The sequence below is a fragment of the Thalia democratica genome, chromosome 4 (genome assembly GCF_965202585.1).
Source record: "Thalia democratica chromosome 4, ktThaDemo2.hap1.1, whole genome shotgun sequence".
NCBI lineage: Eukaryota > Metazoa > Chordata > Thaliacea > Salpida > Salpidae > Thalia > Thalia democratica.
In genome coordinates, this window is record NC_139168.1 from 44,826,710 (window position 1) to 44,846,055 (window position 19,346).

At 23.8% G+C, this 19,346-nt stretch overlaps 1 protein-coding gene across 1 annotated transcript; it reads left to right on the forward strand.

Moving 5' to 3' along the window:
- The first annotated feature begins 8,204 nt into the window (after positions 1–8,204).
- LOC145834417 (keratocan-like) lies at positions 8,205–12,110 on the forward strand. Its single transcript, XM_082941842.1, has 3 exons — positions 8,205–8,673; positions 9,821–10,270; positions 10,765–12,110. Exons 1-3 carry the CDS (start codon positions 8,429–8,431, stop codon positions 11,198–11,200), a joined length of 1,131 nt encoding a protein of 376 aa, XP_082797968.1. The 5' UTR covers positions 8,205–8,428; the 3' UTR covers positions 11,201–12,110.
- Positions 12,111–19,346: the final 7,236 nt, after the last annotated feature.

Sequence of the window (19,346 nt, forward strand, 5' to 3'; positions counted from 1 at the left end):
ATACTTTTTTATATTAAATAAAAATATTAAATGTATTGTAGCTAAATAAATATAAACTCTTTACTTGAACTTTAGATATATAAAAAGCAATTCTTCAGAGAAACCTCTAAACAAAAATAACAATTTACAATTGGGATTTTATTTTTATAATATTTAAAAAAAAAATTTTTACACTCACAAGATAACTGTTAATTTATTATACTTTGACCTTTATTGTTATAAAACTACAAAAATAAGTATCAGTCGTAAATATTTAAATGCGTAATTTATCATTTTTTAAACTTTATGATTAGCCAGTTTAATAACATAACATATATACAAGCTACTAAAGACTTAAGTATGCTATTTTATAGTTTATAGCAGTGGTAAGTTTTCAGATCATTAAAATGTCAACTTAAAACTTACCATTCATTATTTCAATTTTTAAAGGCTAAAGTTGCAATAACTTAAACAAGTATTAAGTTTCCCTATTCAAGTGTTTTGTTATTTTCTTATTAACTAGTTTTGATAAAAATGAAAAGGAAATAAATTCCAAGTATTTTGATTAAAGAATTGTTTCGTTTCCAAATGTAAGTTCTTTAATAATTTATTACTGTGTTTGAAATATTATTACTTTTTAAATATACTTTACAGATTATATTAATAAAATATACATGCTTAGAACATTTCCTACCTTTTTAAATGCTTCTATTCTCAAACATCATTTTTAAAAATTAACATGTACTATGTATATATATCCGGTTAAAAAATGCAACTTAAGCTAGTATTGAAAAAAATGGTTAATCTATACAAAATCCAATAATTACTTATTCAAAAATTATAAGTTAAAAAATAATAACATGCGTTTTTAAAATGCTATATAATGTTATAATCAATATGTTTAAATGCTAACTAAATTTATATCTTTTATGATAAAAACTTAGTAACTATTAAAATTTATGTAGAAAAAAATTACAAAACTAACTTTTTTACGAAAACGAAGTATTTTTATGTTAAATAAATAATTTATAAGTTTAAATTAAGACTTGTTTTAAAATTTAATGTACTTTTCTTTATAGTCTTTTTTGTTACTATAAAAAAATTGACCTTATATCTGAAATACTAACTAATCAAAATAACGCTTATAAATTCTGAAAAACATAAAAACAAATTAATTTTGTTAAAGGATGCTTTATATTTTTATTATATAACATAGAAACTATTGTTTAGATTTCAAAGTAAATCTTTTACTACTTATTGTTTTTTTGAGTCTAATATACAATTTGGTGTTCAAAATATTTATTCGTAATAAAACTAACAGTTATCTTCATAAACTAAGGTTTTTCCTACCTATTTTTGATAAAAAAAATATTTTGCATGATTTATTAATGAAGTTTGCGGTGGTAAAGCAAGTTGTCTTCTACTTGACCAAAAGAAATGTTTCTAACACTTTTTCGACTAAACCTTATCCGTACTAAAATAACTTCGTTTTTTGATGAATAGTCAATTACCATAATACAAGTTAAACACATTTTGTAAAGTTTTTGAAAAGGGCGTAAATAAATTTGCTGTAAACAAAGTGTATTTATTTAAGATTTTATAGGCACTAAGCATTTAAAAGAGCTAAAGTTAAACACAATAAAATAGGTGCATATTTTCATTTGTAGTATGACGCTTACTTAAACAAACATAAAAAAATTATAATAAAGTTATTACAAAAAAGAATAATAAAAGTTTAATAAACTACCAACTTTTATTTAAAAAAATAATGTTTAGTAACTAGATTTTTATTTTTATATATAAATACTAACTCAAATTCAAACTAGTATTGTACAAGTTGTATCTATTTAAATAAGTATCATTAATTTACTCGACTTTCTTTAGTCTACTTTAAAAAAATCCGAATATACATTATTTGTTAAAAATTGAAGCTTTTATTTAAAATTAATAGCTTAACTTTGGTTAAGCCTCTAGAACTGAACACAATTTCGTTAATTGTCTGCCTCATTGTACACGAGAAATTTCATTCTTTACCTATTTATTTTCTTCAAAACGATAGCCAATGTATTTATGTCACCTAGCGGTTGTTTTCAAGTCAGTACAATTTTTTGCTACAAATTTTTAATACAATAGTAGATTTTTTTTACTTTATCGAGATCAAAAGTTAATAGATAAGTAAATAAAAGTTTTAGAAATGCATAAGATATTTTAGTTAATATTTATCTTAATAATTTACAATATTTTCTAAAGGCATTAAGATGGTGGTTTAGATAAAAAATATTTGATAAAAAAAACTAATAACATTTACAATTTTGTGTAACCTAACTATCTTTTAAACAGTTTTATTAAAAAATTTTGAAAGATAATAGACTTTATATCGTCTTAGTAAAATAATTTTTTTTTTTATGTTGTATACTTTTTAATTTTCACTTTGCAAGAAGAGTAATTTTTGTTATTTTTGATCGTTTTCTATAAAAGTACTACAAAAAATACATGTGTTGTGCAAATTAAAGTGTCTGTTTGTAATTAGTAATCTTTAACCAAGTTTGTAAAACAACCAAATAAAGAATTTGAGAAAAAAAAAACTTTTATTAAGTTTATGTTTTTAGTTTACTTAATATTTTATGATCTTAAGAAATCTTGTGCGAGCTTTATGACATGTTTATTTTAAATTATTATTTTTATTTTACTTTGTTACTAGCCACACTAATTTTTAAAAGCACTTATTTCTAAATACTTGTAAGTTTTATAAATTACTGCAGCTTCAATTTTTATTTGCAACACTAGATTTTAAAACATAATTAATGTTTATTATTGATCAAGTTTTAAAGTTTTTTTCTTAACTTATAACTAAAAGTTCGACAATTATACAGAAAAAATAACATAGTAATGAGCAATGAAAACTGTTATAGTCTAATTACTTACAGCAGCTGACCATTAATTGATCAACTATTAAGTTTTACTAATCACAACTAATCACTTTTTGCGTACTCATTTTTTTCAAAACTGTGTATAGATATTAACTTATGTGTATTGTTTATAATTTTATATTAAAAAGGTTCAAAAAATATCTGCTATATATTTTTTTAACTTTTATTTTTATAGTTTAAATCAAAATTCAAATAAGTATTGACAGAATTTTACAAACAGTCAACTAATAAATGTTTAAAAACTTAATTAAACTAGTTTACAACATTACAAACTAGACAGATTAAACTGTTACAACTTAATTGAAAAACAAATGATAAATATTATATTTTTATGTGGTAATCAATTTATTTAGCAATTTATTCAGTAAAAAGTTTTACAAATTTTTCGTTACTTTAAGATTATGATTCGTAATAAAATCGTTCTTGATTTTATCTAACAATAAATTTTAGATGTTTTCATTAATCAACTATTTTATGTTTTTTGACAACTTCTTATTGGTCACAGTTACTTTTAAAAACTTTATTTAATTTAAAAGTTTTTTAGATAAACTAAAGTTAAACAACTTTTTTTATTAGAAAAGTTTTTTAGCTTATAACTTTTCAGATCAACTTGATTTTTTGTAAACTAAATTTGTCGTAATTTAATTTGACACACTATTTATAATCAAAATTAGTTTTTTTTAACTACAATTATAGATGCTCTACCGCTTAAAAACAAGCTGTCTATTGAAACAAAAAAACTAACTATTCATTCATTGTTTTCACCATTTATTGAGATTTTCAATGAGTAAAACAGTTGTAGAATATAATAAACAATAATTTTCAAATAAAAATGAAAAACCATACATTTAAAACAGAAGTAAAAAATTAAGAACAATAAATTTATAATTAAAATGAATTATATTTTACTAAACAAACAAAAACCTCAGTTAACAATTATGACAGTTTTGGTACTATTTTTACAAAAATCAAAATTTAACTTATGATAAGTAATGCAAAGTAGACAATACTAGAAAATTTTTTATACAAAGTTGTTTTTATTTATCTTTACCTCTCGAGATTTTACGCATATTGTGTCCACAGCAAAAGTGCGTAACTAAATGAGAGAACGTAACTAAACGAGAGGTAGCAAATAAACTTACTATACTTTTTCTTTAATACCATATAACACAAGTTTAATCTTAGGTTGGCAAGGAACAAATTAGCAAAAAATAAGAGATTTATTGAGTTGAAATGAAATTTTATGTTATAAAGGGTGTGAGGAATTGAAGAGTGTACCTTGTTTGATTTAAAGATATAAATTAGGGGTAAGACACCTAAAATTAAAGAGCAAAGCCATAAAACTCAAAATTTTCTTTATGAAACGGACAAGATAAAAATGCAACAATCTAAATGTTTTAAAATACTATTACCTATATTTTTGAAAATAACTATTTTAAATACTCTTGGGATGCTTCTTTCACACACTGGTAAAACCTTAAGTTTGAGAAGTTTTGAAAACACCTGGATTTTTAAACAGTTTTAACATGTAAAATTAAAAAAAAATATGGAAAATCTATCATATACATTTTTTTGTATTGTTTAAGAATTCTAGTTTGAGTAGCTAAACGAGAGTGCGTAACCAAACAAGTTCGTAGACTCGCGAGAGGTGACTTTATTGACATATTAAATTAGTAAAAACGGCTTTAAAAATAAAATACAACTTTTTTAAAATAATTTATCTACAACCGAAAAATTGAAGATAAAACAAAAGAAAATCATTATAACTGAAACAAATAAAAGTCATTAAGAAACTCTAGCATAGTGAGTTGTACAACTGGTGAAATACAAGATAAGTAGAACTTGTTTTGACCCTTAGTTTATACTTACGACTTAACTTAAGCATTAACTAAATTACTTATAAATTAATAAAGTGTGAGTTTCTTTATAATTTTCATTTTTAGAATTCAATTTTAAATATACTAGTTTTAGTTTTAATTAAATAAGTTAAAAGAATCTACAAACATAATGTTTGTTTTTAACTTTTACTCTTATTAAAATAGACTTGTTAAACTATCATAAAACTGTCATACTTTTCATAAACTATGTTTATATAAGCTTTGATTAAGTACAACACTTTTAAGTTGAGTTACTGTAAACTAAGATTACGTCAATATCTATGTAGACGAGTTCTTTTTTCATTTGCTTTGATTCAAGTTGTTGTAACTCAACTTATCCTTTGTCCTGGACAAAACATTAATCTGTAATGTATGACTCGGCAACCAAAAGGTTTTACCGTGCACCAGGTCCTTGGACCAAACTTTAGGCTCTTATATTTTTGTCTTTCAATAAACAACAATAATTATCGCGTAAATTTTTTTAGATTAAGAAAAACAATTTAAATATTTATCCTTAGGACCTGGTGCACGAAGAAACCTTTCGATTATCAAGTCGTACACTACTTGGATACAGTTTAACGTCATTTTCCAGGACAAGACTAGTACTTTTGTTTTTGTTTTTTTAATGTACTTTCGTAACGTTTTTTAAACTATTTTAATAAAAAATCTTTGCTTAATAGAAATAGTAGAAAGACACTTTTACAATCGCAAAATTTAAAATGCTTTTACATTAGTGGTTTATCTTAATTTTCAAAAGCGTCCAAAAATAAATAAAATATTACCAGTTGTTCTGTGTAAGAATTTTAGTTCTACAATTAGTAAAATCTAGACCAAATTTCTATTGAATATTGAGTAAATTTGCGAAGCAAAAAGTACACACCTCTTTAAATTAATCCTGAATTGTACACTCTATATCCGAAATATTTTTACTAACTACTTTATTCAGAAAATTAAAAGATTTTTATTGGATAACTTAACTATAAAGTCATTTTTAGATCTTAAACTTCTAGCAATTATCTTTAGTAAAACTACTTAATTTATATAAAAATTTTTTTTAATCATACTAGCTTGACGATTAGTTAGTCATGTATTAACTTTATACTTATTTATTTAATTAGACAGGACAGTTTTATTTTGTTTTATATAATTACTAATTTGAAGCTAAAATTTTTTTTAAATTATCTGACTCATAAAGTCTGCAGCTATTATTTAAGTAGTATTTCATTTTAGCTTTTTATTTAATCAACATCTTCATTTTTTATGATAAATAACAGTTGTGTCCGGTAATGTTTTTTTTTTTCAAAAGAGATAGTAACATTATAGAACAAACATACAAAACACTAAACTAAATAGTTTGAAGCAATTTTATTAAGAGATTGCATTTTTATCACAATTTTGAACTTAAAATACGAATCAAATTAAAAAGAGTGTGTTCTTAATTAACGAGAGTTAACTTTGCTCGAATCTAATTTGCAATTTTTCAATAATTTCTAAACTTTAGATCCAATTATTTTCCTTTCTTTAAAGCTAACTGAGATTTTCTTTTTGTTTTAGAGAACACTCTTTTGCCTTTAATTAAAAAAAAATTTTGGATTGGGGTTTTACTTTTTGAGTGGGGCCCCTTAAAAAACAATGTTTTTTTTTGGATATTTTTACTTCAACCGATGTTTTAACAAGAAAATATTATCTTTTATTCTTTTTTTTTACTCTTCTGTGTTTTCAAGGGCAGTGGTTTTTATTTTAAAAATTTGTAATACTTCAATAATATATACAAATATGCTCGATTGTGAATTTCAAAGACCCACAATTTTCTAAAGGTCACTGAAGCAAAAAAAACTTTTTTTAGTACACTTAACTATTACTATCTTAAAAGGTTTACACTTTTTTTTTTATCTGAACTGTTTTTATGTAAGAAATGACTCATGCACATTTTACTAAATTTATCATTATTTGAACATGAAATTCCTCTTTTTTTTTTCTGCATGGGTCATGTCTTACAAAAAAACATTTTAGATAAAAAAAAGCGTAAACCTTTTAAAATAGTCATAATTAAGTGTATTGAATTTTTTTTTTTGCTACAGTGAACGTTAGAAAATTGAGGGTCTTTTAAATTTACAATCGGGTATATTTGTATATATTATTGAAATATTATAAATTGGAAAAAAAAAAAACCCTTGAAAACACAACAAAGTTAAGTATTAAAAATAAAATTAGTACTTTCTGGCTAAAAGATCGGTTGAAGTAAAAATATTCAAAGAAAACATTTTTTTAGGGGCCCCGCTTAAAAAAACAAACCCTAATCCAATGGATTTTTATTTTTGATTAAAGGTAAAGGAGCGTTCTCTAGAACAAAAGAAAATCTTAGTTAGCTTTAAATATAAGAAAAATAACTGGATCTAAAGTTTAAACATTTTTTAAAAGTTGCAAAAAATGTTAGTCGAGCTAAGTTAACGCTTGTTCTTAACTAGCTTACCTAATACTTAGAGATTAAGAGTAGCAACTTTGAACGTTGAAATGGTATTGAGATAATATTTAATGTTTAAAAACAAAATGCTTTGCTCCCTTTTAAGTGTATTCGTTTTTTTTCTAAACTCGTTCTTGATGGCATATAGTATAAAACAGCTAGCAATTTTAATTTAAATTTTCAAACTGAATTTTCGTTTAATAATGCAACAAATATATAAAATCTTTCATACGCCTCTAATATAAAACAAACTTTCAAACCATAATAAAACTCGTCTTTAATTCATGAAACTTATGTGAGAATTAATTAGAAATAGTTGAAACAAATATAAATCTCACCAACAGATAAGTCTTTATGTAAAGTAAACGTTTTAGTATGTCATTTTACTAAGGTTAAATACATACACAATTCATTTTAAAAATAATTACAATAAAAATGAAGCAACGTATAAAGTGTTATATAACTATTTAAAAAGTATTACAGTAGGTGTTACCAGTAAATTTATAATCTTATAGTTAAGTCTAGTATCTTATATAATAGTACATTTAAAAGATTCGATAAAAAAATAAAGGCAACCAGTGGAAAAATTACTACTATATAGAATTAAAGCAATTCTTTTGAAGTATATAAATAATATGAAAATGTCTGAACTAAACTTCATAAAAACTTTGTTTATTAACAATTTATAAAAGTGAAATATAAGCTAACTTATTGCAAGTTTACGTACATAGTAGAGTAAATTATGTTATTGAAATATAAAAACGAGTAAAATATTTTTTTAACTTTAATATATATTAGTGTTTCAAAAGTTATTTTTCTGACATTTCGTATCTACCCTGTTTTATAGTGTTGCAAAGGTATTACACAACCTTTTTTTCTTTTAAATCTGAAAAGCATAAAGTTTGTTATTTAACATGCTTTTAGTGCGCATTAGCATTCTTAGAATTACACAAATGTTGTTTTTAAGTATTTAGCAAGCTACGGTAGACTTTTGTTTGAAAAAAACTATTGGGTAAAAGTTGATGGATAAGCAGACAGTTTTATATTCAGCTTTAGTTTTGTATGTGTCAAGTACTGTTTATGAATCTGTGTTTTCATTTTGAATCCACTATAAAGCTTCAGATTTTTTTAGTAAAAGAATTTGATAAACGGATGATAATTCTATCGACCTAAAAATTATGAATTTTTATTTGGTTTTTATATTTTTAAACTTAAGTACATCAGTTTTGTCATGTCCAAAAAAGTGCATATGTGAAAATTATGGAGTTGATCACTTAGTAGATTGCAATACTAGAGAGATTGATCAAATACCAGACTTTATTCCTGAATGGACTACTATTGTAAACCTTGATGCTAATCTCATTTCATTGTTAAACTTTAATTTGCTGCCAACTGCAAAGTACTTAAAAGAATTATCGGTTAGGTAAGTTTTACGTAAACATTTTTTTTAATTATTATAATTAATTTTTTTCTAGTAAAATTTAAGCTTAAAAAGTAGCCTAGTAAATTGAAAAAAAAATTGTATTAAAAAAAAAATTCCAAGCTCTTTTAAAAAATACAAAAAAAAGAACTATTATCACTTTGAATAGACTGTATTAAAAAATGAAAGAATGCTTTATAACTGTAATATTACTTTTATATTACTAATTAATAAATAAATTAAGATCATTAGAAATTTTTTACCAGTTTCGAGCTAAAAGTTAAGAACCAAAAAAAAAAATTTAAGTTTTAATTTTTTTTACTAGTTTGTTTATTAGAAAGTTCAGTTTTTACTGACGGTATTAAAAGAAAAATTCTTATGCATTATGATTAAACTTAATTTTGTTTTACTTTAAGTTTTGTGGGTAACTTTTTTATTATAGGTTTGCACTTTTCAAATAATATATATAAAGCTTAAAGTTAAGTTTAAATTTTTTTATCTTAAAAAATTTGTTTTATTGTCAGTAGAAATCTAACTTTATTTAAACAAAGGTTGAAATATAATTAAAGTTTATCAAAATAAGAAAACAAAAAAAAATGTAATAAATAGGTATCTGTTTGAAGTAACCCTATATACAATTTTTTAATAAATAAACTATTCAACGGTAAACGTAAACAATCCTTTTATAAAGTTTTTTTACCCTAAACAACTAAGGTACAGTTTTAAACATTATGAAAACCTTTTGAACTTCACAAACTGTTTCAAAAAATATTTTATTTAAACAATTATGTGAAATCTTTTTTTCCAAAACTGTCTTTATTATTTAAATTTTTAAAAGTAATTTACTAAAAATACATTTGAAAAAAAATCGTTACAAGCGTAATTAATTAAAAGTTATAAACTTTAGAAACTTGATATATGTTACTTTATTAAAATTAATTTGTGAATTATTTATTTATAACAGCAACATTGTACTTTATCTAAGATTTTTTTTTCAATTTAATTTTTACTTTTTATTAAATTCAAAGCTACTTTAGTTTTAAATTTGTTAGAAGGAGTTTACTTAAAATATCTCAAACACTAAAGGCAGTAACATTAAAATCTAAGTGTTATTACTTGTTATTAGAAGTTGTTAAAAATAAATTTATAGGTACAATCGAATAACGAAACTGATGTTTACAAAAAACAGTGAAGACTACAATATAAAAGCGCAATGCAATCATGTATTTCGTTATTTTGCTCAACTTCAATTTATAGACCTTAGTAATAATCAAATTACCTACTTGCCATCTTGTTTACTTACCAGTTTTCCTAACTTACGTACTCTTGTGTTAAGTAACAACCTTATTAAAGAAGTTACTAAGCTAAATTTACTAAATCCATTACTACGGAAGAACTCTGGGAATCAAGTTGTAACTTTGAACCTAAAAGGAAATGAGTTAAAAGTCTTAAATTTCAAGGATTCTAACGTACCACACAATTCTCTTGAAGAAATGAAGTTATTAGATCTGAGAAACAATTCAATTGAAAACATTCAAAGTGGTTTTTTCATGCATTTTAAAAAGTTAGAGGAAATAAAACTGAGTGGAAACTATTTAAAGTAAGCTTGACTAAAAACTATGACCTTTCGAATTATTTTCAGATAAATTATTTTTGTTTTTTAAACTGAGCTTGTAAACTTGTCTTGTAAACTTTAAAATTAAATAATTTCTATTACATACACGTATTTTTTGAATTTTTAAATTAAATTAATGTTTTCATTATTCAAAAATTTATTTTAATTTACATGTAAATTTATCATTTATATAAAAAAGATTAAATTAATTATAATATAATAAAACAAGAAAAAAAGTTTTAGTGAGTGCTTATATATTTTTTCAATGATCAAAAGGCGCTCATTAGTTTTAAAGTGTATGTATAAAAACTAAATGTAAGTAGTTTTGTAATTTTTAGGTCTCTTTTACAAGCACATAACTCTATCAAGAAAAGAAAAAGATAACTTTATTTTAAACTATACTACACTAGTTTTAAAACATCTTAATTTGTGAATTAAATAACAAAGGCTTATACTTTTACTAATAAATTTTTATGCAGAAATTTGAACGACTTTACCTTTATTACACTTGGAAAAAGCATTAAAAAGCTGGATTTATCTTCTAATGAGATTGAAAGTATATCTAGGCTTGCATTCATTGGGCTTAAAAATCTTATGTATTTGAATTTATCAAACAACAAGCTAACAAGTATATACCCAGAAACGATATCTACAAGATTACCACTTTCTTATACTGTTCCGTTTAAGATGCATCTAAGTTGGAGAAACAAATGGAAAATGAGCTTTGAGTCTCTCAGTAAAATAAGACTGTCAGAAAACTTTTTTGAATGCAATTGTTCGTTTTACAGAAGAACAACAGAAGGACAACCAAGTTCTAATTTAGTTGTAATCAAAACTTTATTGAATGAAAAATGCACAAATATATATCCTTTAATGAGTATAAGAACTTTTGTAAAAACCAATTTTAATTGTTAAAAAGTGATAAAATATTTAAGAAGTATGTTGTAGCTGTGTAATTTTCGACTTCTTAGACTTTTTATGGATTATTTTATACCCTGCAATTATGATTTTATTTCAATTAAAGTAAATTTGTTATAAAAAAACTGTAAAACTCGTTCTTTTTAATATAAATTGTGTTTTTTTTTATAAACATAAAACTATTATCTGCCAACAGGCATCTTTTTTATTGCTTGCTAAGACTTTGTTTTGAATAACTAAACTAGCAATTTAAATAGAAGTTCAGCGGTTTTACTTAGCTTTTGTTTTCGAACTAGCAGTTTAAACAATATTTTTTACTCCAAAATCGCCTTGTTGGATTTTAAGGCAATCATTTATACTATCTCTTATACTACAATCTGTACAAACAAGTATTACAAGTGATTTTAACAGTTTTAATTAATCTAACAAACCTTAACAACAGAGACTGACAACACTTAAATTAAAATATTTTGAATAAAGAAAACATGGAATTGACTTGATATTTTTTTTTTAATGAATTCATTACAAGCTACTTTCTTAGTTCATTATAATGTTTATTGAACGAAAAGAGCGCTCAAATATTTGGTCCTACGACCTGGTGTACGAAAAAATCTTTCGGTTATCGAAGGAAAAAGTTTATGTTTTAAAAGGAAACGATAAAAAAAATTGTTTATAAACATGAGTTTGTAAATACCCTAATAATTAATGACATAATTCTTTTTTCTACTAAACAACAATTTATAAACTAAATTAGTCGCATTTAAAAAAATTCAGCAGTTTCGACTAAAACTTTATAATTATACACTTGATAGCAAAATTCTACAAATAATAAATATACCATTGAAATAACTAGTATTTTTATAAATAATTACTATTGTTGATGATTTCCTTTCATATTCAATTTTTATATCCAGCGTCTTTCTCATATAAATAATGATAATGTTAATAGTTAAATTGATTATTTTTAATTTGAATCTTCTCAGTTTAAGATCTTTGTTAATACTTTTTAAGTTGAAATTCTTATAAATTGTTGAGTGAAAATATTCGTATTCCATTTAAGGGTTGAGTTATGTTTAAAAATTTAATCATGCTCTTTTGGCAACTGACTTCAAGTTTTTTTTTTTAAACCAAGTGTTTATGTTTAGTTTGAAATCATGACCTATTTCTTACAATAGTTTATAGCTTACTGTATTTTATTTTACATATTTCTGTTTTGTAATTTGATTTTTGTCTAAATGTCCAATGTGTTTATGCCTATGTCTATAGTTGAACAATAAACAAAACTAATTTAATAAAGTATATAAAATTTATTTACTATCAAAAAAATTACATCAACCTATATTTCGCTTTTTTTAAAGTTTTGTTTGGTATTGCTTTTTGTTATAAGATTTGTATACAAACTACTTATTTTTAAGTTCGAAAATTTTTTTTATTATAGTCGTTTAGCACTCAACAGAATAAAATTGATAAAAATTGACAATAGTTTAGTACGTAATTTTGTTAAAGTATAACATTTTTAAATAAAGTTCATTTCAATTACTACTTCATAAAGAGTCAAATGTAAATAATCTGTGTAATAAATTAGAGTTGAATAAAGTAATACTTGACTGATTTATAGTTTAGTTAAAAATCTAAACATTACAAAAAACGACAACAATAAGAACACTAAAAGCACGTAAACAATATACATATAACTTAAAGTTTTAATTATCTCGTTATTTTCAAGTTTTCAGCTCGCGAGTTTTAATAAAAATTATTCTAAAACTGAAGGTAGGTGTTTTCGCTCTAAATAAACTTTAAATTTGCTATTAATGTAATTTTCAGCATTAGTAGAGTTGTTGAGGAGGTGTTCATGGATAGATTATTGGTCACCTTTGGGCTTTACGCTTGCAAAAAAGATTCGTATTAGTAATGGGAATTTAAATCTAACGAGTAAGGTTTACTCGGTCATAGCAAGGTAATGCCTAGTTTGAAAGATACAACTCCGAATGAAATTAATTACCAGATATAAAAGCCTACCTACAGATATCAACAACATACTACCCCCTTTAATAATAGCTGTACCGCACCCCGCTATAATAGATAGTTATCCCTCCCTCAGGCCTCGGGGGACTACATCTTTAGTTATTTTTTTATATTGTTTTGCTTCAAAACGCTTCTTACTCTCCTTTCAGTACGACCTAAGGCAATTAATAGTCATATCAATAACAAAATAATGTTCAGGTAATTATTAAAAAAAGTAGTTTATGCAGAAACACTTTATCTTCTCGAAAAATTAATAACTTAAAATTGAATTTTCCTGGACAAGACGTTAAAAGGTATCCAAGAAGTGAACTGAGAGGTTTTTTTGCATACCAGATCTTAGGACCAAATACTTCTAGCGTTTTTTAGTCGTTCAATAAAGTTAAATCAAATCATAATTCTGTTTAAGTACAATTATTAGAAAAAATGTTCGAACGTTTTTTTGTGTTTTTAGTAGAATACTTATGTTTATAAACAATACAAAAAATAAAACTAACCGTTTTGAGTATAGGTGGGCAGCCTACGGCCCGCGGGCTGGATATATTCTGTCAAGTAGAAATATGCTATCTGCTACGTGTACTTTACTTTGAAAAAAAGTTTTGCAAGAAATAAAAAGTTATCATCGTTTTTACAATTATTCTAAATGTGCTCTTAATTTTACTTTTAGTACACTATAACAGATTTTCCTCAATACCAGAAATAAATAACTCTGAAAACTTAGCTAACTTTTTTCTCAAACTCAAAATGTTCAGCTAAAGTAATTTACAGCGACACCCTCATCATCTTAATTGCACAATGCACAATGCACAGTAGAACAACAATTTTATAACAAATTATGCTCTAAAAACTGTTTAAAATTTTAATTATATTTTTTTAAAGTACGCTACCTGCAAAATTCTTCTAGACAATAGGCTATTTTTTGATATTTAATTTTTTTTTGTAAACGAAAAATAAAACAGTCTGACATAATGAACCTAATTTTAATATTATTAATAATGATGTCATTTAATAAATTAAAAAGTCAGAGTACCAAAGTGCTTAAAAAGTATTAGTTATGATGCTAATTTTCTTAATGCAGGTATGTTGCACTTGTTCATAAGTAATTTTATAAAATACTTAGTCTTTCAATTATTCTGATACAATTTCAAAATGTTGCTGATACTATAAAAAAAAAAAAAGATAACAAAACTATTTTTTTTTTATTTTACTACGGAATGATGACTGAACCTCTTAAGCTACCTTTTATAAGTTTAGTTATCATATACTATTTTTTTTATAGTTCACAGTTTTTAACATTACAGCATAAAGAGTTACGATAAGCTATCAAAAGTTTACTAAATCATTATTTATTTTACTTTTATAAAGAGTAAACTTTGTTACTCGCGTGTGAGATAAACTTAATTAGACTTATACTACTAAGAAAAATAAAATTGTTATAAATTTTTATTTTGCTCTCGCGTTAAGATCTTTTTTTTAATGACAACTAAAAACTTTTACTTAAGATAACATTTAAATGTATAACTAAAAACTAATAATCTTATTTCACTATCAAGATATGCTGTTTTCTAGGAAGAAAATAACAAAATTGGCAATTTATAAGCAGTTTTAAAACAGTTTATCTAGCTTTTTATTTGTTGAATATAAAACTGTATAAAACTGTATAGTTTTCAATAACTGTGATTGGCTTTAAAAAAAAATTTTAGAAGAACTTTATTTTCTTTGCTCATTTTATAAAGTTCAGTTTTTTATTTGTTTATAAAACAATCATTTGCATAATGATTACCAGAATTTGGTTAAGGCGAAAATCTAGTGATTGTAAATGTTTTTAAACTAAGACCAGTGTTTCCGATTCTCTTTTCTATAAAGACCTCTGTTTTAGAAAAAGCTAAAAATCAATCGCCCACATTCATTACAAACCCTACATATTTTTATTTTCAAATCTACCGTAAATTGTCCCTAGGATTTTTTTTTAATATTCAGTAAAAATCAAGAAGATATGATGTAAGTTTTAATATTTTTGTTATTAATCTGTACAAAGTTTAGAATGTCTACGTTAATTAGCTGTTGTTGCCTTACTAATTTTTAATTAAATTTAAAAACTTCCCCTTTCTGCTCCTTTACTAGATATTGCCCTCGACTTACCAAAATTTACTAAAAAGGGGGCGATTAGTTTTGGAAAACCCTGATCTAGGCTAGGTTAATATTTACCTTTAGAATAAAACAAATTATAAATAGTTCTTTCTAATTTTCTTTTCTATAGCAAAGCTATCAAAAATAAAGTTATATGAAGCTTAGCTTTTACTTTTTTGTTATTATTAATTTACCAAGTGCAGATTATTAATATTCTATTTTAATAAGTAAAAATAAAAGATGAACCTTTGATTTACGCTTTAGTTAAATTAATGCAACCGATCATAAGCAATCAACTGTCCAGTTTTGACAAATTAAGGTTTAAAAGATGTAGTCTTAAAACAGCTAGATTTAATGGAACTTTATTTATCAAGGCTATCTTAAAAAACTTTAAAAATATTTCGTTCTGGTAAGTTTGAGTTTTTAAGCAAGCTTAAAATTCATAAGGTCATCCTAAAACTGTTTAAATTGTTTAGCTATTTGTTTAACTATTGATGTTGTTTTATTTTTTGGATGAAAAAAGAAAAATATTCTCAAAGTTCAAATGTTAACTGTAGAAAAAATAAGTTTAAAAAAAATCTTAAACAAAGTTTCTTATGTCAAATTTAAATTTATCAGTAAGTAATAAGTTTATTTAAGTTCGTGAAAGTTATAAATAGTAGGTTTAATACTAAATATTTTTTACAATTTGTTCTTAATAAATTGTGAATACTTACTGTGTTCACAATTTAGTTGTACATTTTCTAAATTATTACTTAAAAATTTATTTAAACAACCAGGCTTATTTTTACTAACACTAAAGAGCCAAATTAGTATAAAGGTTAGAATCGGGTTGGGCAAGATTGTATCTATGTTGGGGAACTTTATATTTTTCTTACATTTCATTTCCTCCTCACAAATATAATTTAGTCATACAATTATGCAGACATTTCAAAAAGATATTTTCAAATGAAATAGCCATTACTTTAATTTTTTTTACTATCTCTGTTAATAATACCTAAATTTTAAGCAAATATTTTCTCTAAGTATTCTATTTACTCTATTTTATTACCCTAAATTATAATTTTCTTAAAAGAGGAGTTATTAAATAAACTAGATTGAGAACAATTAATTTATTTCATGTATGGTAAACAGCTAGTTATATATATTTTTAATTAAAAAAAATATTTTTTAAGTAAAAATTTCTTTGGAAAGTAATGGTCCATATGAGGGGTAATACATGAGGATGTCATAGAGGGTACAAAGCAATTTAAACTGCCTCAAATATTATTGTATTTTATATAAAAATTCTATGTTAAAAAACAGCAAAAAAAAATTTTAAATAAGAATTTTAGGTTTGCAAATTAACTTTGCTTAAGTTTGTATAATTTATTTTGACAATTGTTAATTATTTATTTACCCAAAGTTTAAAGCTTTTTGTAAAAAATTAAAATACAATACAATATTTTTAAGTAATTTTAAACATCACAGGGTGATAAAAATAACTGGGGTTCATTTAATTTCAAACTATCATTGAACAATTTTTTTAAACTGTAACCTTAATATACCTAGCTTTTACTATCATCTGATACACTGGTGCACTTTAGTTTGCACAAAGTATATTTATGGGTGCATTGAAAATTATTTATAAATTTTAAACTACTACTACATTAGATATTCTGGAGTTCATGAATAAAAGTTAAAAAAAAAGTTAAGTGTTTTTAAGTCTAGTTTTGAAATTTACACTAAGTGTTCTTGATGAAGAACACATTGGGGTGAAAATATTTTAACAACCAATCTAATATACATGATTAGCCAACTAACTAAAATTTAAGTCTTAACCTTAAAATTTTTAATGTTTAAGCAGATTTTCCCCTTATTTTTGCTTATTTTAAATAGTATTAAGTAGCTTAGTTGTTATATAGTTCTCTATCTCAAGTATTAGAAAAACTGATCAGATAATGCTATTTAAGTTTAAGTGAAATATTTTTGACCAAAAAAATATTATAATGATAATTTAAATTTCCATAGTCAAAAAAACTCAAACTAATAAAGGTTTAGAAAATCACAGGCTAACTCAGTTAGTTTGAAAATAAAATTTCTTCTATCTAAAAACTAGATAGAGTTTTTTCAGGTTGTACATTTAATTATTATAGAGCCAAAGTCTGATGGCCACACATGCCATCTAGACAAGTTTTTTTTTTTTTTAACTCAGGCTGACTTACGCTAGTTTGGTTATTTTTTAAGAAACTCAATAGGGTTGCCAAAAAACCTGGAAAAACTAACTGAGAATGAAATACTTAATAGCCTGTTGTAAACATAAAATTTTAATTGCTAAAATTCATGTTCAGTGGTTTAAGAAAAATTAAATTATTTATAAGCTGAAAGCAGTATAAACCAGGGTTGCCAAAAAACTTGAAAATCTGGAAAACCTGGAATTTGAAAATTTAGGCTAACAAATCTGGAAAAACCTGGAGTTTGAAAAACTATGAAAAAAATTAGAAAAACCTGGAATTTTAAACAATTTTTACATATTAAGTAGAAAAATTTTGATTTAACACAATAAATCTACCATATAGATAATTTTTTTTGTCATCATCAAATTTTTTTATTATTCAAAAACACATTTGAAGCAGCTTTACATTAACTTTTCAATGTTTTTATACTATTTAACACAGTTTTTTACCTTAAACTTAACTTTAAACTAAAAATAGACCCGGAAATGTGTACTTTAAAAACCTGGTGGAAATTTTAAAAACCTGGAGAAAATTTTCTAAAAACATTTGGCAGCCCTGAAAAACTCTCAACATCTTCAAATTTTGTGCCCAGTAAGTTACTGATGAAAATTTAGGTATTATATTTAGCTTGCTCTTTTAGGTTTAGTTTTATATATGGTTGCATGAAATCAAAAAAAAGTAAAAAATTAAACAAAGTTGATGTTAGACATATTAAACCATATCTTATTGCTTTGAAAATTCTTTTTGCATACTGTAATGTAAAATAAGCACACTATGTATAATGAAAATAAAAAGTAAATTATGGAATTATAAAATAACAGCTTGTGCAAAATTTTAGATAATTTAAAGAAATTATCATGAAAGTGATCTTTATTTTCTGAAAAAATTAAAAGGTAAACAGGTAGTTATATAGCAAAGGGACAATATTTATAAAAAGAGAAGGGATTATTGTTATTTGTATTTCTGGAAGAGAGTGACTAAATATTTGTTGGAAAAACCCTGTTTTAGATTGTTTTTAACTTTTTATAAAAAACTAACATGACTCTATGAACATTTTCCAAAATATCTAAAATTTTGCACGAGGTGTTTTTGTGATATTTGCCAGATACGAAATTTCTTCCAGCTTACTGATGACTGAATATTGCATTAAGCAGGGTTGCAAAAAACTTTTAAACTTGAAATTTTGAAGAATTTTTACATGTTAAATAAAAAAATTTTGATAAAATTTAAATTTGATAAAAAAAAAAAAAAATTGATATGGATAAAAAAAATTGTCATCATCAATTTTTTTTCTTAACACATTTAAAGTAGCTTTTCAGTGGTTTTATACTATTTAACACAGTATTTTACCTTAAAATTAACTTTAAACTAAAAATGTGTACTTTTAAAAACCTGGAAAAAATTTGCCAAAAAATTTTGGCAACCCTGATTAAGTTTTTAACTTAGTAACCATTTTAATAATTAAAAGCTTAAATAAATCTAAGGATTGTTATGTTTTGTAATTATCAGAATGTGTCATTTTTGATAACTCATTAGTTCCTTTTTTTAATTTTCTCAAAACTCAAACTTCGTAATTAACAGTTAGATTTTAGTTTTTGGCTACTATTTCTCAATTCAGACTAAAAAACTTTTAACTTTTCCTGTTTTTACTTCTTAGAGTGATGTTATTATTGGTAATTTCATTAAAATTGCAACAACCTTATGTAAATATGTGTTCATAAATACATTTCAAAATAAATTTATTTATAAGTTATTTTAATATCATTTCATTACAA